The sequence below is a fragment of the Chamaea fasciata genome, unplaced genomic scaffold (genome assembly GCF_029207755.1).
Source record: "Chamaea fasciata isolate MVZ Bird 193981 ecotype frontalis unplaced genomic scaffold, bChaFas1.0.hap1 SCAF_9, whole genome shotgun sequence".
Classification (NCBI taxonomy): Eukaryota; Metazoa; Chordata; class Aves; order Passeriformes; family Sylviidae; genus Chamaea; species Chamaea fasciata.
The window spans coordinates 29,393,481-29,416,585 of record NW_027094094.1 but is presented as its reverse complement, the minus strand read 5'-3'; the positions used below and the strand labels follow the sequence as shown (position 1 = coordinate 29,416,585).

The window sequence follows — 23,105 nt, the reverse complement described above, 5'->3', positions numbered from 1 at the left end:
CTATAAAACTGCATTGGTTTTTTATCAAGTATCTGGTTTAGCCCATCTAGTTGATGAACATTCTTCTCAACTAGCAAATATAAATGACCTATGGGGATATTTCAATATATGATGACACTGCTATCCCTCAGATTCTTTTAAGATCTGGGTTATTAAATATCAAAGCTGTAAATTATTGTAGCAGCTTTATACAACTAAATTAAATTCAAACAAAACCTAATTTCCTTAATCATTGACTGTAATCCTCCAGGAACATATGCTATTAACTCAGCTACAAATGGCATAGAAATTGTATGACTTCAGTTAAATTATTTTATATCAAATTCTAATCTAGGGCAGAGTCTTCAGTAAATCTCCTGCAGGGATTTTAATGCTTCTGCAATCATATTGGCTCTTTACTAGAGAGCTAATCTTTTTATACTCCTTTTTTCACTCCTTCATCCATTTCCTTCACACCCTTACTGAGCTATAGCTAGTACCTTCTATCACATATCATATTTTGAAATATTTGGCTTTCCCCTCTTGCATTTGATCAGCAATAGTTAGGTTTTCACTTAAGACAGAATCGGATAGATTTTTTTGTTTCCCATGTACAACTAAATCATTCCTGTTTGTTTCAACATGTATGTTAATTGCCACTTGTGGTGATCTCTTTATAAGGCTGTCATAATTATTCACAGTTTGAAGTCAAGCATTGAGAAATCAGAACAATTTCCTCTTCTTTAAGAACCCTATGCAAGTAAAACTAAACAGATTTAATTTAAGCAAGAAACCTCCTTAGAGACTCAAGACAATGACTGGATAATAAAGAAACAAACCTTAGAGCCCTAGGAGGTAAGACCTGAAGAAGCCCTCTACCCCAAGTGATCAACTAAACTGCTGCCATCCCTGACGGATGTTTCCCTAATCTGTGCTTAAAAGCCTGTGACAGTGGACATCTCTCTACACACTATGTCAGTGCTTCACTGTCCTTCCTAGAAAGATATGTCTCCACACATCTAATTGCATTTTTTTTCCATTTTTCCTCTTTAAGCTTTTAACTTCCTTCCCTCTGCTTCAGCCTGGTGAACAGGCTATTCCTGAACACTTGGCCACTTCCATCTCTCCTCGGTTTTTTTTTCTCTACACTAAATGATGGTATCTTATTCTTTCCTCAGCAGTCTTGTCCATCTCTGGACATTCTATCCTGTCAGCTCTCCCTCAGAAAAGCATCACTAGAATTAGGGTAGTTTAGCTGAGGTTTTTCCCATCATCAAGGAAGGCAGAAGAAAAAACTGAAATTGGGCACATTACAGGTCTGTTTATACATCCCAGTGTTCCTCCTTCATAGCAGAACAACACTGCTGACTCACATTGAATTTATGACCCATTCTCATCCCTGGTCTCTCCCAGCTTAATACTCTGTAATTATTTCTAGATGAAGATTGTAAATCAAATCTTCAAAGTCTTTTGAACTGAAGGCAACTAGCCATTACCCCCAAATTTCACTGCCTAAAACATCCCATTTTGTAAGCAAGAGAAGGAAATTCTGAGAGTCTCTTTGCTCAGAGCTCCCACAAAGAGAAAAACCCCTAAAACAGGACAAAAAACCACTGCACATTATCACAAAAACTCGCAGAACTTTTGTTCTGGAATTCCTCCTCATAGAATTTCCTAAGCTGTGCACTCCAGTTCAAACTGGAGTCCCTCCAGGTGCTTGAACAGGGGTCTTGTGATTCTATAGGCACTTCAGCCTGACAAGGATGTCAGTTTAACTATCTAAAACTGAACCATTTGTTTATGTAAGTAATTTCCTACTATAGAAACACTCCTGCCCTTCTCCACTGGTTCCTCCCTCATTGAGCCAAGCAGCACTTCAGCTAAGGCCTTCCTAAGTACCCAGGATGGACACTGGCTGTATCTCTGTGCTGATGTGACCCTCCATTTAAGAGCAGTATGGCATTGCTGACTCAGCTAGTGTTCAGCTTGTGAACCACCTCCAACCCTAGTTTGTTGGGAACTGGTGCAATTTCACATTTCTGACAGTTATGGAGTCTGCTCAGTGCAATCATCATAGTGACTTAGCCTAAAGGCAGGAGATATTCAATGCAAGCACAGAGATCCTGTGGCACAGTTTTGGAAGTGCCAGAATCCCTATTCCTGCAGAAAGGAGGTCACTGGTGCTGGGGGCACAGTAAAGTTTAACATTTCCCAAATGCATCAAACATGATGCAATTGGCCGTTACGTGGCAGAGCTGTGCAGTAGATCTTGCCAAGGTGGCTTGGATGAAAATCCCACACAGTGTGACGCATGTTCAGACCACTGTGTCCAGGCTTTGCCAGAGTACAGCAGCTCCTGCAAACATTAACTCTCAAGGGTTCCCAGGCAGAGACCAGAGTCTCCAGAAAAAAAAAAAAAAAAAGGAAAAAAAAAAGGTAGGGAAAAGATATATCATTAGTAGAGCACTCATACAGACAGACAGGAGTCTTGCTGTCAGCTTGGATCCAACCAACCAACACTACAACCCACTCCAGATCAATTTCTTCAGAGATTAGAAAGTCTCTACTAGTGCAGCCATTTCAGGTCAGAGCAGAGGTCCATCTAATTCCACTGTCTGCATCCAGCAGTAGACCTAACTCCATCCTCAGGGAAAGAACACAAAAACAAGGTAAACAAAGCTTCTCCCTCAACAACTCTCTAGCCCGTGATCAATTAGCCTGACAAGTCTAAGACGCAGATCAGTAGAAACTATGAAAAGAATTGAACTGGTGGAACAGTAGCACATACAGAGTCATACAGAGGAAAAAAAAAACCAAACCAAAAAAAAAAAAAAAAAAAAAAAAAAAAAAAAAAAAAAAAAAAAGACCCCCCAATCTAAAGAAACCCTTCTACAAGGCTCTGTGCAGGAGTCAGTGCTTTCCCATACTACAGTGTACATCTGTACTCATGCTGGGACTCCACTCCTCCCTCACAGCAATACCACCCCCTGAGGGCTTCTGTGCCACCTGATTGCCCACTGACCGAACAATTCCCTGGCAGACTTCCTAGTCACGACGTGTTTGAACAGGTAACAGACATTTTAGTTATTATGTTTTTTGCTAATCGCCCCTCACACTCCTTCAGCCAGCTTTATCATGTTTGTCCATGCCAGAGTTGATAATTTTTTTCAGTTTTCTTCAGCTGGACAGCATTTCAGCTTTTTGAAGGGTGCCTTCATGCTCCTGCAATTGCACTTACCCTGTAACTTCTGGCTTCTTCCCACTCTTTCCCTTGATGCACAGCTATTATCTCTGCACTTCCCATGTGATTTACAGAAGCAGGATCCACACTCCCTTAAAGAGTTAGGTGTTCCATCTGTCTTACTTTCAACATGCCAGCTGATCTGTGTCTAGTTTTCCTTTTTGAAGCTGAGCAGAGCAATGGTAGAGAACTCTATGTCGTCTTACTCCTGCAATGATACCAAATCTGAGCACATTAAGATTCCCCTTTCAGGTGTCCTCTTCAGCTGTTACTCCTTACGTCATACTCCATAAACCACTCAGGATTCAAGCCCTCATGGGCTCCTGAACCAGCTGCTCCACTAAACAGCCACAGAAACATCTCAAAGTGCCCTCTGTCAAGTCTGGACACAATATTTGCCTCCTCTAAGCCAAAGAAATGAAGCTGTCCATGAGTACTTCCCCCTCTACTCAGACTGCTGGGCTGCCCTCATGGTCCACCATTGAGCAGGCAGTCAATATTGTATCTTCTCCCTACTTAAATTTGGGACTTTCACTGATGTGAAGTTTGGATTGTTCATTGATGAAACAACCTTGTTAAGCAGTTCAGGTCCCACATGCCTCCAATATGCAAAATTACTTAAGTTCTCAGCAAAGCTCTGCATCCTTCCTGAGCACAGTATCATGAGAATGTTGCTCTGACCAACATCTTTCTGAGTTTTGTGACATCTGTCTGCCCTGTTGGGATCTCCATGAACGACAGGACATACCAGTTCCCCCAAGTCATTTCTTTGACATTAAGCACTCCCACAGTGGAATATCTTGTTTAAACAATCTCTTCAATCTGTCTGTTCCTGGTTTCCTCTTCAACTACATCTGACCTTAATGCCAGTGGAAGGGCTGTGAACCAGCAGCACCCAAGGCACGATATGGCAGGGTAGCTATTGGCAGGCATTATCAATAGCAGGTCCTTGACTTGAATTCATTTTCCTCTGAGCGTGAGGAGCTTCATTTTGTTCCTTCAAAAAAGCATGCTACACAGTCCATTTATTTACTCAGGCATTTCCCAAGAGAGTAATCTCTACTGTGGAACAGACTTTTGTTTTCCATTTTTTTCTGGGCAGGGTTAAAGTAAAGTAGTCTTCCTCTCCCTTATCCCCCCACTCCCAAGGATATCAGCTGGCCAGCACCAGCACTTCATAAAGGAAGAGGCTTGGCTTTGCAGTAAGGAAAACTTGGATCTTAGCAATTGAGGAAAAATACTTTCTTAGAAAGGTCACAACTCAAAGAATATCCTCCTTTGTTTAAAACTGAACAGGATTTCTTAAAATTAAATCTAGGAAGTTAGGACCTCTGAAACACCACAGTACTTTGCATGGATAGTCCATTTGCATTTTACAATGGTGTATCTCGATTAAGTGCTTTGGCAGTAAATTAACACAAAACTGAAGCAACACAGAGCCAATTTGGATCAAGAAGAATTTTCCCTTTGGTTACCCAAGTGTAAATTCAAATACAATTTGTAATATCTGTGATAAACATTAAGGAAATTTTAAAACAAATTCTGTACTTCACACACTGTTCCCACAGGGTACAAAAAGTCCATCTACAGGTAACTGACCTAACAGTCAAGCTTTAGTGCATTTTTGTATATGCCTCTGTTGAAAAATTCGGTAAAATTAGTGTTAGCCCAGATTTCATCCCTGTTTCTGAAGTTCTGCACCTGGCCTGCTTCATAGTCTTGCAGCAGAGTATAGATCATACAATAGAATGGTTTGAATAGATTTCAGTTTCTGACTCCTGCTGCACAAGGCATTCCAGTACTGAACCAAGCATACAGGTTCTGCTTTCTATATTGAAATGTTAAACAAACTATTTTAAAAGCTCCCAGATATGAAGTCTCTTTCAGGGATAACAGAAAGAGGGGTTTGGGTTGCACTCTCAGAAATGCAGTGGAGCTTTCAGCAAAACTGATTCAAATTAGTAACGTGCCTGACATTGTCTCTGCTGGAAATGCACAAGGCAAGAGCAGCAAGTGGGGCTGCAGAGCGGTGGTAACTGGGCGAGAGGGAAAATCTCGCCCTGCTTGGTCCTTGAGCCGATGATAGAGGGGACAGAAACAACGCTCCCCACCCCTGCCTTGGCCAGGGCTGTTCCCAGCCAGCAAACTACTGCAGCGTGTCTTTTTTTTTTTTTTTTTCCCCTCAAAAAGTTTTCAGGAAGTCTGGGGGAGGGGCGATGCTGTTTCTTTTTTGTTATAATGGGCCCCTTTGTGGAGATGGAAGAGGAGAGGAGATCGGTGTGCCGGCGGGGCGCAGGCATCCCGGTGGCTCCCAAGGTAACTCGCCAGGGCTGCTGAAGGCGCCGGGCGCCCAGCGGTGCGGGGCGAGGGGAGGGGGTGCTGCGGCATGGAGCTCATGGTGCTGCTCAATGCCCTGGTCACCCGCCTGCTCTTCGTGCTGCACTCGCTCATCGGGGTCTGGAGAGTGACTGCCGTGAAGAAGGAACCCAAGTACTGGCTGCTGGCACTGCTCAATCTTCTCCTGTGCCTGGAGACAGGGCTCACCCTCAAGTTTAAGCAAGGCAGAGGCTACAAATGGTGAGCATATTCCGCCGGAGCACCTCTCGCTTCTTTGCATGTCCCTTGCTGCAGACGGGAAGCTGCCCCCCAGGCGTTCAGGGGTCGCGTTTGCTGCCCGGCTGCTCCTGGGAGGCAGGGACGGAAAGCTGGTAGAGTTTGGCTAGTCCACTGCCAGACAGAGGGCTTTCAGGAGGGGCAGCTGTGCAGCAGACTACCACTCTGTGTGGCTGTGGGTGTCTTTTGCTGCAGTCAGGAGCTGGATGCTGTGGGGCTGCGCCTGCAGCGGGCTGGGGCTGCGCGCTGCAGGGGCAGAGGCGTGCGGAGGGACCCTGCAAATGCCCTGGATCTCACACCCCGTCCTGCCGTGCCCTGCACCTCCTTCCCTAGGACTGTATGCCCCTTCTCTCCTCCATGCAACAGTCCTACCACGCTACTGCATGAACCTAAACTTGGTAAAAAAATAAAAGATGAGTAGCAACCACTCTTTTGATACAGCAAGAGCGGCTTAAATATTTGGATTTGAGAGGCTATTCCAGTGGGGAACTTTGATGCGTGAAAGCCTGCCCGAGAAATGAACAAAAAAGTTAGTCATAGCAGAGCTTGGCCAAGCACATGGGTTTTTACATGCATCTAAAGAATTACTGCTGTCATCTACAGCTCATCAGCATCCAGGCAGCCAAAACAAAATGCTCTGTGAAAAGGAGGCGGTCAAGTAACTAATTGTCTAGATTTCACTAGGACCTTTTATTGTTAAAAACTCAAACTGCAGGCAGGCCTTGAGACAAATCCAGGACTAAAGAGCCCTGCAGTATTCTCATGTTCTTAAAATCCTGCCCATTGCAACCTGTGAAAGTCATTATAACAGAAGGAGTGTTGTGTGACTATTCACACAAGAGTTTCATGTTCTAAATTTGAATGTAATAAAAGCGGTGATAAAGTCTGGGACACTGGAAAATTGAACAACAGCAGAGACCCAAATGCAGTTATGAGACAGGCAGATTGAACAGACCCAATTCTTTTGGGAGACAGCAGCAAAATCTTCATGAAGGAACACTTGCAATGGGAGCTTTTGAAAAATCCAAACAAAAATAGAAACCAAAAGCAGATCCATGTTAGATGAAAACATAGAGTACAGAGCTTAATTTATCTGGAAGAAAATTCTGAAATGGATGTGGTCCAGCACTTTAAGCAGCAAAATGAAAATACATTTATAGGTGAGAACTGTAGACAAATGGCCAGCATTTATTTGTATCAGGATAATTTTCTGCTCCAGTGGAAAACAGTCACATTCAGAACAGGCATCATCAGCAGCATTTATAGAAACACCTCCACAGACAATCACCAATCCAAGCAAGGGCCAGACCATGCAGCAGGACTCCCGCCTCCAACACCCTCATATTCTCTGTTCATATTTTACAGAGGACTGTTACTTATTACTCCAGCATAAAACATTTAAAGGCACTGTGGAAAAAAAGTCTTCTTGTGAGCCTGGCCATGTAATACTTCCTCTAGATTGCTCCTTCTGAAAGAAAGGCAAAGTTAAAGCCCTTGAAATCTCTTGGCCTGATGTGGTATGATTAGCTCAGTATTGCTAACCTGCCAGCTCGATAGATCTTTCATGTGCTCAAGTCCTACAGGAAATACTGTGAAATGTTAGTTCTTCCATTCAAATGAGAGGTGTGTTTTCTCCCAAAATAACCAGGCTAAAAAGCCACAGAATCACTAACCCTTTTTTATATTTTAAGGAAACGAAAAGCTAACAACAACAAAAAACCCCCCTGCCAAAACAAATAACACCCCCTCAACCCTGAAAAACAAACAAACAAAATAAAAACCACAATTAAAACCCAAACTCAGACTATCTTAGAAGGGAGTGTTTGAAACATTTTAGAGCAGTTCAGCAAACATTTCAGAAACAGTTCAGAGCAAGTTCAGTAATTTCCCTAAGCAGCAGGATATTTTGTTTTCCTCAATACTTAATCTTCACTGGAAAAGTCATGATTACCAAAATAAAGGTACATTCAACATAGGAACAAACAGTAAATGCAACAACATTTGACCAAAATGTTGCTGCAGTTGCATACTTAGAAACAGTTTAAATTGACTGCAGAATGTGCCAGTGGCAGGATAGAAGGAATCAAGCAAATGTCCTGAGCTGGACCCCACTGTCCAGTCCCAGGGCGTTGCAGCAATGCCCACTCCTTACTGTGGCATGCAGAGCTAGATGGAACATTTGTGGCATTGCACCTCATTCCTGCTCCAAAAGGACAGAATTGCCAAGAAACCCCACCCCAATCAAATGTCATGTGTTCGATTAGAAAACATCAGCAACTCTCACAAGAATCACTACTTGCAGGAGTCATGAAACCTCTCCATTATTTCTGAATAAACCCAGCTAAAGAAGCTGAAGATAATAAAGCTTCATCAACATCAGTTATTGTGCTGGTTTTATTTGAATAAATGATTTTCGTGGGTGCACTGCTGCTTGGCCAGGATCAACCCACCACAGTTATATAGAAGACTGGCAGGAAGAGAAGAACTAGAAAATTCTACCACTGCCAGCACAAGTGGGGAAACAAGGCCAAGACCCATTTTCATAAACCCATTTTAAATGCACAGCCTGCAACTAAAAAATCTTCTGCTAAAGCAATGCTTGTTTTAGGCCAACTGATGCTATTTCTACCTTTCCTGTGTCAATGCACAGGATTATGAGCAACTGCCTTTATCTCAGCATCACTCAGTGAAGTGACTCAATGTATTAATTCACTCTTTATGAAATCAGAAAGGGCATGTTAGCTACGGGCTTTTTAAATACAGAAAATGCTGTGATACAATACAAACAGCAAAGTGCCTTTGGTCAGTTCTTAAAAAAGAGATTTTAAAGAAATTTCTATATATGACCTTAGATCGATGTACAGATAAACCTACTATTTATAATACTCACACAGCACGAGAAATCCAGCAAGAATAGCAAATCTTACTTGCAGTTTCCCTGTTTCTTAACATCTCATATGGTAGAGGCACAGGAGACCATGTATCTGAACATTGTCTGTGTTGGAAAGTATGATGTGTCATAATACCAAGGTATCTTTTCTTTTCCTTCGCAGGTTTTCACCAGCAATATTTTTATATCTGATTTGCATAGTACCATCACTATGGCTACTAGAAATTCATCATGGGACTCAGGTATTTATTATGAGACAAGATGGACTAGTTTGAAATCTATGCATTATTTGATGGGTTGGCTTCAGGCATGCAGCCAGAAGTCTGCCAAGTCTTGTTCCAGTTCTCTCTTTCATATTGGTGGGTGTCCCAATCTAGCTACAGCTATATTATGACTATTGTGCACTTCCTTATTATCAGATAATGAGCCTCTTTCCTAGCTGAAAATGAGACCATTGATTTGTATTTATCTGAGGAACTGAGGACTAGAAGTTTGAAAAACACAGCCTTTCACCCCCAGGTTACCAGCATGGATCTTCCTCTGTAGGGTAAAAGAACTTCATTGCTTTAGAGGCCTTTGTAAAATAAAGTGAGTCTCACAGTGTTTAAAAGCAAATACCACAACTTCAAGCAAGTCAAAATTGACACAGGTATCAGTGAAAGGGGTCTTAAACTCAGGTTACCTCATGTTTGCTGCAACGTAGAAGAACACACGGATTGTTACCACAGCTGGAAATGTGTCTTGACAAGGTTTATATCCTTCCTTTCTTTGTGCTGCAGTGTGATCTAGGAGGGAGGGCCTGGATTCCAATTCAGGACTAAAGCACATGGTAAAATTTTTAAGGGCAAGTGTTCTGGGGTCAGGGCCAGAACAGAGCCACTTCACCCAACAGGTCTCACTGAATCAACCTCATGCAGACTAGTTTCAAGTCCCAATAGCACTTCCATGCCATGAAAAGGAAATTTTGGCTGTCCCAGCATTCGCACATATGCAGTGCCTTACATCCAGAGCAAAGGTTCTGATTGGAACAAAACCAAAAAGTAATAGAAGAAAATACATAAATTATACTAAAAAGACCTAGTGCCTCATCTTCTCTTTTGAAACATTGTTAGAGCCCACAGAAGCATAATCAAATATTCAAAATTGTGTTTACACTGAAAGTGCCTGAGGCTTTTTCTAAATACAGCAGCAGGAATTTATTGTCTTCTTGTTTTCCCAAATCTCCTTAAACAGTCGCAGACAGGTAATGTGGATATTGAGAACATTTGTCATAGTTAAATCTGGTCCAAGAAACAGGCTAATTCTGTAGTCAAAGGCAGCAGTTTATTTCCCAAAATGATGTTAGAACATGGCATACTTTGTTCTTATTGATATACTGCTATTGTGAATTAAAGAGGGGGTATATCAAATTAACAGTTTAGTTTATACCTGGAGAGATAGGATAGAGAGTTCTGGAAACACACAGTCTAACAGATTCAAAAACACTACCTCCAGAAGGAGAGCAGCTTTCCTACCGATAAACCTCAAACACAGCACCCAGACTAGTACAACTCTCAATACTGAAGTATTCCTGGGATTTCATTATTTAAATGCAAACAGAATGGGTAATCATCCAGTCACTAGATCCACGCTTTTAATACATACTCTATGAAAACAGTGTGTGGTCGTTAAGACAGTAGAACTTTGATCTCGTGTTGAATCTTTACCAGGAAGCATCAGCTGCTCGTGTCAGTGCTGTTATTTAAAGCAGGTGCTAATAGGCAGCCTCTCTTCCTGAACACGGAGGCAATTCTGCCTCTCAGTGTACTGCAGAAGTGGACATATAATACCATTCCTATATCAAGAGTGAAATACTGACTGCATAGGAACTACTGCTTTGTGGTAACAAATTTGGGGATGAAATATATGTTTGGGAGAGATGATAAAGTCAATTGAACTGCACAGAGAGAAAAAATTGCTGTCTGTTGTCAAGCAAATTGAAACCATTTAATCCGTAAAAAACCCCAAACATTCTTTCATAATAACATACAGGATCTCAGGGCTCTGTTACCTTTTCAAATGCCTGGTGCGCCTCTGCCACAGAAAGCAGTAACTGACTACCTTTTGCAGGGCTTACACAACTACTAGGGCTGTAGTCAATGCAGACTTCCAGTCAGGAATAAGACAGAAACTTGGTAAACCTTGTAATTATTTTTAACCACTTTAACTTGAACATTTTGGGGATATAGTGAATATTACTGTCCATTCCCTCAGCCTTATTCTGAGGTGGGATTCTCTTGCCAGCTAAAATTATACCATCATGAACTCCTCAAAGTGATCTTACATCTTTCACCATTCCTTCCTTGCCATACCCATTATATTCCTCAATTTGGAAAACAACTTAGGTAATCTTTTCTTCATGTTTTACATTTCAGCTTTCCTGTATGAGCAAAATGAAGCAGTCGGGAGTGCTTTGAATTTCTGACATCTCATATGTTTCCATAGTGACAGCCACACTGTTTGCAGCAAAGCACAGACAGCAAGCCAGGTACCTGTTGCTTGGCAGAGGGCCTGCTCCAGGGAAGGGCTGGACTCTTCCAAAGTGTCCTCAGCCTCCACACACGTTAATAGATTGAGGGTACTCCACCCTAATATTCAAGTGTGAATTTTACACCCCAACGCTGGCCCCTTTATGAAAAGTTCTAGCTAGCCTCAGTTTTATTTGAGAATACTAGATTGTGAATAAGGTGCAAACAGAAATTGGCTGAATTAGTTTGGTGTTTCAGGTGTCCCCCATGCACTGGCAGTGAGCTTCTCTGCAGACTATACACTGGGACATCACCATGTCATGCAACAGCATTTCCATTTTGGTTAGATGGCTTACGAATCAGGGGTATGTAAGCTTCATCTCAGAAGAAACAAAAGAAAGTAAGCCAAGTCAGAATTGATACAAAATGTGTAGTGCATCTTCTTGTTTTATCTTTGCACAGTAAAAAACCTGAGAACAAAACCATTTTTATTTAGCTATGTGCACAGTCAATACCTAGGACTAACTGGGGTCTAGTAGTAAAAAGGCAAACCATGTTTATCAAATGCCCATAAAACAGTAAAACAGTATTCACTTTCTTCTTGTCACTTTCCCATTTAGTTATTGCACATCCATCACTCGATAAGTAAATATGCCTGGCACCAACAGTCCTATTTACATGCATATACATGATGTAAATAAAGGCTCTTCTCCAAATTTTCAAGTGAATCACTTCACAATCACCACTTAATAAATATTCAGAGAAGAACAAACCCAAACAAGATATTAACATACTTTAATGAAAAAAACCAGAAGCCTACTTAAACAAAAAAAACCAGGAGCCTACTTAAACGACTGGCTTTGCAGATGCAGGTTTCTATTTCCTGCCTGGAAGCAATTGAGAAGAGCTATGGACTGGCCCTGAGCTTGCCGTTCAGTCCAAGACCACGGAGCCTTGCTCTGAAATAGTAACCCACTTCTCAGCTCAAAGTACTTACAAAAATGACATACCTACCAAAGACACCAGTAATGTGAATTATTTTTGTTAGAAGTATTTCCTGCACCTTTGTGCCACTAGAACAAGAGAAAAAAGAGCTTTCCTGCAAGCCATGGCATGGTTTCTTCTCCCTCCTTCTAGCAGTCAAGCTGCTGAGTCCTGCAGCTCCTCAGACTTGGATGCGAAGTTCTGTACAGGTTCCTGGCTGCTTTCCTCTTATCATGCGAGGCCAGGCAAGGGGCCAGAGGGGTGAGCTTAAATGCAGACTTAATGACAAACCAAAGGCTGTCAGAGTCAGCCTTCCTTCTCCTGCACAGGTTAGTCATCCCTTTGCCCTAACCCAGGCTACTTGTTGATGTTCATTTCTCAGCATTCTGGAGTGGTTAGGACAGTTATGCAATATTTTTAGGTTGTGGTCTCAGCTGTGTCACACAGCCAGTGGAAGTAACTCAGCCTGACTTTGACCTTGGGGGTGGATCTCCATAGTCTTTAGGGTTTTTCTGTAGGCAGCAGATACAGATGCCTCTCCAGAGCACCAATTAAACTTCATTTCCAAAACATCCTCTGAACATTCCCACTCTCTCTTTAGTTGAAGGGCAAACTCAGGGAGATTAGCCCTACAAGGCTGTAGCCAGGCAGAGAGTACCAGCCCCTCCATCTCACTGTTTCCATACCCAGAACTTTAGACTAAATGGAAATATCATTTTCCCCACATCTGTGTGTCAATCTTTCAAGACTCTCACACCCACTGTTCAAATAAGACAAGCATTCAGCTTAAGACTCTTTACCGCCAACTCTAAAAGCAACAAGCACTGACATTTTTTCCAGGTTTTTGAAGTCGCAGGAAATTTATCTACCACAAGGTCAGACAAGAGGCAGCATTTACCCAGATACTGAACAACATTATCAGAGACCAAGCAAAGTATCAAAGTAGAATCTGAAATTTGCTGGAAAATGTTTCTCTTATATTGTCAGGCTTTATGCTGAACACAGCTACTCAGTATGCTCTCAAACACATTCCAATTGTAGCAGAAAATCAATCCCCATGCAATAAAATGGTGGGGGGCCCAGTGGAGAAATGCAAATCATCTGCAGTTCTCTGGCAAAAATAGGACAGGATAAAAGTCTTTAGGAACAGCATGGTTTGATTTTCTAATTATCCTCTTTTTATTACAACGGAGAGAGATGTTACGGGTTGTTATGAAGACAGATTTTGGAGCCATGCCCCCCAGTTGCTCCTGGGCCAGCACTGGGTGTGAAGGTAGAACAGCAGGACAGTGCTGCAGACAGAATGTAGCCCCACCACTGGTTTACTGTAGTTGGAGTAACAGTATGTTTTAGCCAACACTCAGTTTCCCAGATCACCGTGTTCTTGCAGAAAGTAAAAGTACCCTTTATTCTATTTCAAAGGGTTAGGCAACAATACAGGTCTATTTCTCTTAAATACTCCTTTATTTCACCTCTCACCCTATGAATTTCCTTACAAAATAAGGCACAGCAGGGGCAGGAGATGTGGAGAATACAACCCCAATATCCTACCTCAACTCATTTTCAGCCTTGAGAGAAGTCATACAGAAAAATGAAACAGTGACATTTTCAGAGAGCTTTTCCTGGATAGTAGAAAAGAGAAGCAGATATTTTGAGAACAAGTTTGACTACATGGCCTGATCATAACTAGTTTTTACCTTATGTGACTCTTCTAACCAAAGAGAGACCATGTAGAGAACCCAGGAGCCAGTTCAGGAGAGCTGCAAGCAGATCACATTCACAGGGTGCAGACTTAAGAGCGCAGCAATGTCACCCACTCCATGGGCCGTTGAATTTGCATCCTCTTCTTGCAGTACAACCCTGTAATTTCTCAGGAACCCACCAACACACCACTCTTGTTCTCATGGGAGGAATTCCTCCTGCTTGAAAAAGGGGGGAATTACACTAAGAGTGAGGACCTTTGTAAATATCCAGTATCTTTCACAAATGAACCCTCTGCAGTTCAGCAAAACAGGATACTCTCAGCCACAGAGCACATCTGCTCCTTGGGTGGGATGTTTAGAAGTGTGTTGTGTTTTTGTTCACAACAGTACTGTGGCAATGAGCCTGGGGCAGTTCAGGTGAATGTCAGCAATCAAGACTTCAATCAATCCAGAGACAGCAGTCATGGAAGTGAGGGAACAGATCACCACATCATTCAGACGGTAGGGTACCTTTTCCTGTTTCTGGTAGAGATCTTATGACAATTAGAGATAAGCACCTTGCAGAGTGAGGGGAAAAAAAAAGCGCCATACAACCCAAAACATGTATATTGTATGTATTTGTAGTCTAGAAAACCACATTGTGAAAATACAGCATGCTGCATACTAGCTATTGTTGCTAAGACCAGTCTCTGTGTAAAGAAGAGATGCTCCTACCATTCTCTTGCACATCTCAGTAACTGAATTTAGAAAATGCCTGGGTAATGATTCTGTAAAGTATTATGCTCAATTGAAAAAAAATGAGAACAGGAGGAGTAGTATACAGAGAAAGATTTGATACTCATTATCCAAAGTTTGTATTAGAGTGCCTTTTTCAAACCAGGCCTGCCAGATGGAAATTATTTGTTCTCATACAATATGAAAGAGAACAAAAGCAAGCTCAAAGACAAATACAGTCTCTGAAGGTACCTATAACATGAGTCTCCTGAAGTTAGAGTATATTATTGTTGTCTTTTAAACAGGCTAAAGTCTTTGTCAATCAGCTCTCCACAATCTGTGAGACTGTATGGACACTGGCTCTCCACCAGACTTTTCTACTGCTGCTAGTAGTTGGGAGATGGCTTCTCCCCATTGGAGTTGAAATCACCCGGGATCAATTGTCTCAGCTGCTTCTCATGTTTGTGGGAACAGCAGCAGATATACTTGAATTTGCTAGTGAAACCTTGGACATTGAGGATGTTCGGTAAGGATTTTTTGCTGACATAAATAACTTGCACCATACAAGATATTTGTATAACATGCAGTGTTCAGACCGGCAAAACTGCATTTCCCATAGAAAACAGAAGACTACATTCAAGGGCTCTGTGTGCCTGCTCGTGCCTTTCCTTCTCTGAAAGGCCTAAGTCCTGTGAGCTTTTTTAGGGATTACTCATGTGTTGCCAGCAGAGAAGCATGTCACATCATCACAGTGAAAGCGTTCAGAGAGCCAAACGAGCAGCATAACTGCCAGGCAGCATCAGTTCTTACAGCTACAGGAGCTGAAACACTGGATACGCACTAAGCCTCCTACAGGTTAATGAATTGTTTTAGACAGTCAAGGAAGCAACTAGAGCTGGCCTAAGTGATTCATTATCCAAGTTGCTTCTTTGGTTATCGCATGTGTACTTCATGGTAGAGTGACAAAGTGTTCAAAGATAAGAAAGGGAATGGCACAATGGTGTGAATTTTCAACACTGTGATCTCTCCCAGAGAAAGTAAGCTCACATCCCCCTCACACTGCTGAGAGATGAGCTGTGAACATTCGTCATAAAGAAAGAGTCACAGAAAAGGTTCATCCTCTCTAACAAATACAATATTTTATTTTTTGTAAATATCATAGCAATGCCTTTAGAGCAGGAAGAGAGTCCTTCCCACTTGGCAGAGAAGCTTCAGGCTTGCAAGGAACGTGTAATCACTACAAGGGTAACAATATCCCCCCTGAGCCACAGAGTCTATTCACATATGCTTATTATTATAGCATTAGCTTCAGATATTTAGTGTAATTACACAGCTGGAATACGTAAGCCTAAACAGTAAAAATTCCACCCAAAAGGTGCATCTGTTTTCCTTAGTGTTGCATCGTAAAAGCACATATAAATCAATCAATCAATCACTGCTTCACTCAACTACCCTTCAAATGACATTCCAAACACTACAGGAAGCATTTTTGTGATCACATAAGGAAACTGCATCTTCATTGTTATCACTTTTTCTCCTCCCATAGGAAGAATTACGTTCTCATAAATGCAATTCTTGCTGTTTGGACCTGGAGTATGTTACAGTTTCCACTTGATCTTGCAGGTTAGTACTTGCACATAGACAAGAAAAGAGAGAAAACCCTCTTAAGTTTTTGCTGGTACATCTTGTGGCTGTGCACACACACTATGGGCTGTAGCAAGGACTTCTGGTGGAGAGGAATTCGTATGACAACAGCTTTTGAAGAAAGCTCATTGTGGTTTCTTTTGAGGAAACACTTGTTTCTGGCTAACCTCTGATCTCTCTGATAGAGCTCTCTGCTTTCAGAAAAAGGAAAAAAGGACTGCACTATTGTATTGCTCCAGTTGCCTGTTACTGCCTTAAACTTCACTATGTGAGCTTCAAGTTACATTTCGTCTATTATATTATGGCTCAAATTTGGGTAGGCTACTAGACCCTACAGAGAGGCAGGCAGTTGTGAACCACAGAACAGCATAGCCAAAAGCACAGGAGAAATTACCTATTCACAGGAGACCTAAAGGACCATATGATGTTGCGACTGTTCACCGTTATCTTTATCTAAAAGGGCCAGCTATTCAGCCGGCTCAGGGCTGTGTTTGTCCCTGGGCAGAAAGGGTTTCTCCCTGTCCAAAAAGAACAATGAAAGCTGTCTGGAGCATCATCTGTTCCAACCATTTTGGCCTTCACAACACAAGTTTGCAACAACTATAGCAGTCCAAAAATGCATTATCCTCAGTAGAATCTTATATAAAATATATTTCTAGGCTGACACACTGACTAAAATAATAAATTAAAAATTCCTGGAATATTATTTTGTTCATTAATCTTTTTTTTTTTATGGACAGTGCTAGGCTTTGTTTCCAACAGGGAAGTTATTAAAATATTTCAGCATTTCAGCTCAGCAGCTCACCTCCTAAAAAATCTGATGCAATCTCATTTCAGCTTTATCATAGCTACCATTCCTGCTACTACCAAAATATATTCTATTAAAGATGCACAGCACTCAGGTTTAAAAAAAACTCAACCAGCCAAATAAAACTCCTATATACATTGCCACACAAATAAATTCAAGTAGCACATAAACAATCTGTTCTTTTTTTTCTCTAGCTGTTGCTTTTCCACTTACTTAATTACATTTACCAGTTAAAAATTAAATTATTGAACACACATTTTCCTGAAATTACTATGGGTACAGTTTATTTTAGGTAGTTCTATACAGTTGCACAGATAGTACTTTTTGTTCAAGCATCATAATGTTTGCTTGCACATCAAACATGACGTAAAAGAAATTTTTAGGCACTCATGATTAGATGACAGCAATGCAGTTAGGACTCTTAACAGCGATGGCATAGAAGCATATTAAAAAATTAGCTGCTGCTGAAGCTTTGCCTAATGGATTCCGCAAATTTCTACATTTTACAACTCATTTTCCATTTGAGTCTCATCTCTTTCTCCCCCCACCCCAGCACTGACTCAAACAATAGAATTCTTTTGGCAAGTTGCAATGTTTTGCGGTTGTCACTGCATCACAAGTAGTGATTTTTTTAAACCAATGAAATCTCCCTGCCCAGGAGACAGGTTCATTAAGCTTCCTGTATTTCCATGAGAGACAGCCAAATTTACCCCCACAAATCCTACTGATGCTCCTTCTCTGGGCACTACACCACAGAGAACATTTGAGCCCACCACCACCTTTACAGCCAAGGGGAGCCCATGCATGCACGTTCCAGCAGTTGTGTGAAATTGATACCCACAAGGCTAAGAACAAGTAACTGTGCTTCTTGCCTTCCATGGCAGACAGAAACCACATAATATTCTATAGGGGCTGGCACTGACAGGCCTTATTCTTACTGTGACACATGAAAAAAGCAATGCCTACCTGGTGAATATTTTAAAAGAAACGTCTTAGACAGCCTGGAACAAAGCGAAGTGCTACAGCACTGGCTGATCCTTTTCAGCACAGTTTTTTCCTTAAGGATACATACTGGTTAGGCATGTTGATTTACGGAAAAAAGGTCTGGGGAAGTTGTGAAGAATCATTAGGTGGTCTATTTCTGCTTCTTGTTGTAGAAGTGTATAAATGCTGGTATGTTTGAGGGATACAAAAGGGGAAGTGGTTTTTAGTCCTGTTCGTCAGACCGTATAAGTGCCTCAGCTGAGTTCAGTGTGTTTTGCTGAAAAACATCCCAGGAGCTGGATATGCTATATGTTACACAGTTTACAGGTGAATGCATTTATAATTCAGAGTAATCCTATAATGTGAATGCCCTTTAGGCCAGCCCTGGCTCCACTTCTCGAAGTTGTTTTAACATAATTGTTTTACTTCCAGTTCAGCACATTGGCTGCAAACCAAGCGCATCGACCAGGCGGATCCCCAGCCTGCTGCTGTGCAGGTACAGTGCGGAACTCTGGAACATCGGGGTCAGCCTTTTCATCCAGGACGGCCCCTTCTTCATTGTGCGTTCAATTCTGATGGGCCACTTCAGAATATTCAATCAGATGCTGGTATTTTTTACAGCTAAGAATGTCTTAGTTGTAACTCTACAGTTGTATCGGCTGGCAGTGATAACGTTAGACTTCCGTGCCACCGTTCTGCAGAAGAGCAGGAAAGGAGAAGTCTGTTGCTGCCCATGTGAGCCTTATGAAGCTCGTGCTCATGCTACTGGTCACCAAGAGAACGAAATGAAAGAGTTTGTTGCTGTTCCTCCAAAAGAGGAATCCCAAGTGCCATCAGATCACTGAGCAATTACTGACTTGGAAGAGGCTGCATTTCCCACGGCTTCTTCAGAAGGGCTTTGCCAGTTTCTATGATCAAATACATCTTGAGTGCCTAAGTCATCTTTTCCATCAAGAGAACATTAATTTCTTCTAAACTGTAGGGGAACTTTCTCAAGCAAATTCATAGAAATGGGACGTTTTTAAAAATCCATTTATATGGTGGGTTGTGACCAGTTTCATATTATATTATTCACAATGATTTTGTAGCCATAGTTTGTAGTATCAAGAAAGGTTGGGAGCACTAACAAGATTGGTTATTACCATTGGTGGCACTGTGCTGACCTATGTACTGGCATGTATTCAATTGTAAGGACAAGCCTGTCCTTTATAGGAAGCACAAAAGCATTGAGTTCTACTAGAATGGTAGGGCTGTAACTGCAGCGTGATGACCAAAATGTTCACCACGTACAGGAGGAACTTCAGCAGCAACAACTGTGCAGGCATGTTAGTGCTGTTACTGTGACATGAGAGCATTGTTCATTCCAGAAATGTAAAGAGACCTTCTTCAGATGTTACCTCATCTTTGGCTGGATTCAGTTAAGAACTATGCAACACCATGAAATTGCATACAAAAGGCTCTTATGACCTGCCTGCTCTGAATAACCTAAACCTTAACAAAGAGGACAAAGCAGTCCCCTGGATCACTCGAAGACAACTGCATTTGCTACAGGCATTTGTTCTACAGAGTTGCTTGCCTTTCGATTTCTACCAGTTAGAACAAACACGCACAGAACACACACGGACAGAACCTCACCAAAATATTTGTAAATACTTTTTTCCTCTTGATTTTACAGTTCTGTTTTTACAATTGAAGACAGGTTTTTAAATATCTCCACTTTGTATGATTTTTAGAAGTGGCCTGACGTAGACATAGAATCTCTCTAGAAAGAGCATGGCATTGCTGCTCAAGGCAATCTAAGCCAAAGGATTCAGGCAAGCATTTCATGTTTTGTAAAGCACCACAAGGTCCCATGAAATAGCCTGAGAGATTGTCTGGTCTGGAAAGTGTCAAGATCCATTTTTAAGAAATGGCTAATAATTATTACTTTACTGCTTTCACATTTGGAATGAACAACATAGGCCCCAATTTCTCCCAAGAGCACACTTGAGATCACTGTAAGACGTTGCTGGACTTAGCTTAGAGAAGCTGAAAGTAACATAAGTGATTTTTGAAAGTCTGCCTAAAAATTATATTCTCACAGAAAATGGCAGGTGCTTTTACAGATTTCTGCATCCATTTTGAAAGAGAGCAGAAAAGCATATGGAGTGACCTAATTAAGGTAATTTCCCATATTAAAAACACAAAATTAAACCTTATTTTCTTTTACATTTAGATAGTCTCAGCTATCTGAAAACCAGAGTCTGGTTTCAGGAATGAACGAAAGTGTTTCTACCATCATTGCAGCAGTCATATACTTATTTATCTACAGCCTGATAAGCAATGACACATTTATTCTTTGAAAGATGAATCTGTTTAAAAAGTCCAAACACCTAAGATGTGAACATTTGTTTATACTTGTGACTTCTTACTGTTCTATTCAGGATAAGACCCTTCCATCATGAAAGAAGAAAATGCACAGCCATAAAGAAGTATCATATGCTTCATGGCCCTGTCTATCATTTATACAGTAGTAATAATGTACAGCACCTTCTCTCCTTATTTTCAGCCTTTTTCCAGCAGAAGTTTTAAAAAGCCAATCACTACTTGCCATGGTGCTGTGAGGTAGACATATGGAGAATGGAATGCAACTTCATTTAGGATTTTAATTCAAGTCTAGAGGTAAAACAATGACAGTTCTGATGATGAGCCATGCTGTCTAAAACCTTTCACACTGGGATGAATTTAGAATCACTTGGTAGAACCACAACACAGCTCTTCCTTGTGGATGCAAGCCGGAACTACTTGTATTCATTATGAGTTTACCACTTGCTGATATAGTAATTATCCTGTTAAAAGGATCACTGCTAATTAATTTGGAGTGTACTGAGCGTGCTAGAACATCATTCTAAATTCATCAGCACAAAAATTGCAAGGATGTACTTTTTTAAAACTTGCTATTTAAAGTCTTTGTTCAGCAGCAAGCTGCCTACTAGACTCAGCCCGCAGTAAATGCAAGATCCCCTGGGGTCAGCAGTACAGAGACTGGTTACAGCAGGAATATTTCACAGCAAATTCTATTTCCTGGTCTTCAGGCAGTTCAATTTTAAACAGCAGTAAAGCTTCTAATCACATTTATGGTGATAAGAACTCACTCCAGTGTTAGGGGGTTACTACGAGATCCCATCCTCATTCACTCACAGGCAAAATAGGCCAGATCCTTTTCACGTTTACAGTAGAGTAGATTTGGACTTCCCTTTTCCTCCCCACTATTGCAGCGATGGCAATCAGATTGCTTAACACCAAAAGAAAATCCAGACCAACAAAGCAGTAGTATAAATTCCCACTTGGGTAGAGAGGGGAGTCACATATAAGAAGTCCAGTAATTTGTATGTTTTGGGCAGAGCAGCAAACCCCAGTTGCAAGCCCTCCTCAGTTTCCTGCTGGAAATGTTTGGAGCAGGACTGCAGCTTTGTGTTTTGCAGCAGGCTGTTGATGGCAGCTCAAGCAGCAGCTGGCTGTGGGGAGCCCTGGTGCCATCCCACAGCCTTACAGAGCTCTGCACTAGGCAAGGGGTAGAATGGACTCGCCTGAAGATCTGCCAGCATCTGTGGTGTACCCAAAGATGTCACGCTTGCTCTGCGGGAAAAGCTGCAGTGTACCTTCAGATGGGGAAAATTCAAGCCTCCAGAATGGAAGAATTCCGGAACATTTATCTTAACCATTATTTACTCAAGTCAGTAGAACACATTACTAAATCTATTCTGCAAATAGTTATCTGACCATTTACTGTTATTTATTCTGGTTGTTCCTGCCTTGTCCTTCTAAATTATTCCATATTGAACCTCACTAAAATGTTTTACTACTTGTCTTTTTCTGAGCTAAAATGTATTCCTCCTTTTTTTTGGACATTGGCTCAAATAAGATCATAGCCCTAAGCAGGAAAAACAACAAACAACAGTGATGATTTTATTGCATTCCTGTTGGTATTTGTACTGTACTATGTTCTCTGTGACCATGTGGAAATGGAAGAAAATGTGCAATTACTTTTAAAAAATTCCAACAGCATTTTGCAAATAAAAGGCAGTTACCTCATGCATAGCTGCCAATTTATTATGTGAGAGCTGACTGTTATATGTTCCTATTAATTATATCTTCCACATGCTGCTTTTCCTTTCCATGCTTCCTAAGTTAATTACTTAGGCCAGATTCTGACTGCTGCCATTGCTTTGAAAACCCACAAGCAACTGCAGCTCATTTCACTCTGTTCTGGATAGGTTCGTTATTCAGAGCCTTTGCCTCCAAGTATGCAAGTCACAGCGCAATCCCCAAGGGGATGTGTTTAATGTCTGCACACGGGAGGCATTTTAAATACACACATAAATATATACATACATTTAGATGCCCTCACACACACCTGGCAATGCCCAATGTACAGCTTTTATTTTTGTAACAATCTGGGAGACCGCCAGTAAGAACCCTCTGCAGACGCCTCCAAAACACTAACAGAAAATACCTATGCATTACAGCTATCTTGAAACTTAAATACTAAGCATACCATACTCCAAACAATATACCGATGAAAAAAAAAAATGAAGTTCCCTGGAATATATCTTTTCCATCCAGATTTCCTCAGTTGAATAAAAGGTACAGAATCATTAGTTTCCCCTCAAAAATAAAGTTTTTTTAGGTGAGCATTAGAACATAACACCAGCACAAGATGTTTGAAACTGCACAAGGCTGTTCCTCTGATGCTGTGTCAGTGGAAAATAGGTAAGCTTTGAAATCAGCAGGTTGGAGAGTCCCTGGCCCCTCTGTCTTTGGATTCAATTTTCCACTTTTTTTTCACACTGTTATATGAGGAAGGAAGTCTCTCCTTCCTTACAAGAGGAAAGAAAACAGATCATTCCTAGTCTGTAGTGGTGAGGCAACAAAAATGGGTCACAAAAGTGGCAAAAGAAGCAGAGATGTTTACCCAAGATTGGTCACTGCACCAGCAGGGAAATACAGCAGTGCAGACACCTAATGGAACAGATATTAATGACTGTGATAACCGTAC

The 23,105-nt window shown here is 41.4% G+C and overlaps 2 protein-coding genes across 2 annotated transcripts in view; one reads left to right on the top strand and one right to left on the bottom strand.

The window, feature by feature from the left end:
• Positions 1-23,105, bottom strand: part of CABCOCO1 (ciliary associated calcium binding coiled-coil 1) — a 189,804-nt gene that overhangs the window by 100,210 nt on the left and 66,489 nt on the right. The gene's annotated exons all lie outside the window — the stretch shown is intronic.
• TMEM26 (transmembrane protein 26) lies at positions 5,391-22,141 on the top strand. The gene is made up of 6 exons (XM_066191676.1): positions 5,391-5,797; positions 8,887-8,965; positions 14,305-14,418; positions 14,937-15,157; positions 16,178-16,254; positions 18,500-22,141. The coding sequence occupies exons 1-6, from the start codon at positions 5,607-5,609 to the stop codon at positions 18,910-18,912; spliced, it is 1,095 nt and encodes a 364-aa protein (XP_066047773.1). The 5' UTR covers positions 5,391-5,606; the 3' UTR covers positions 18,913-22,141.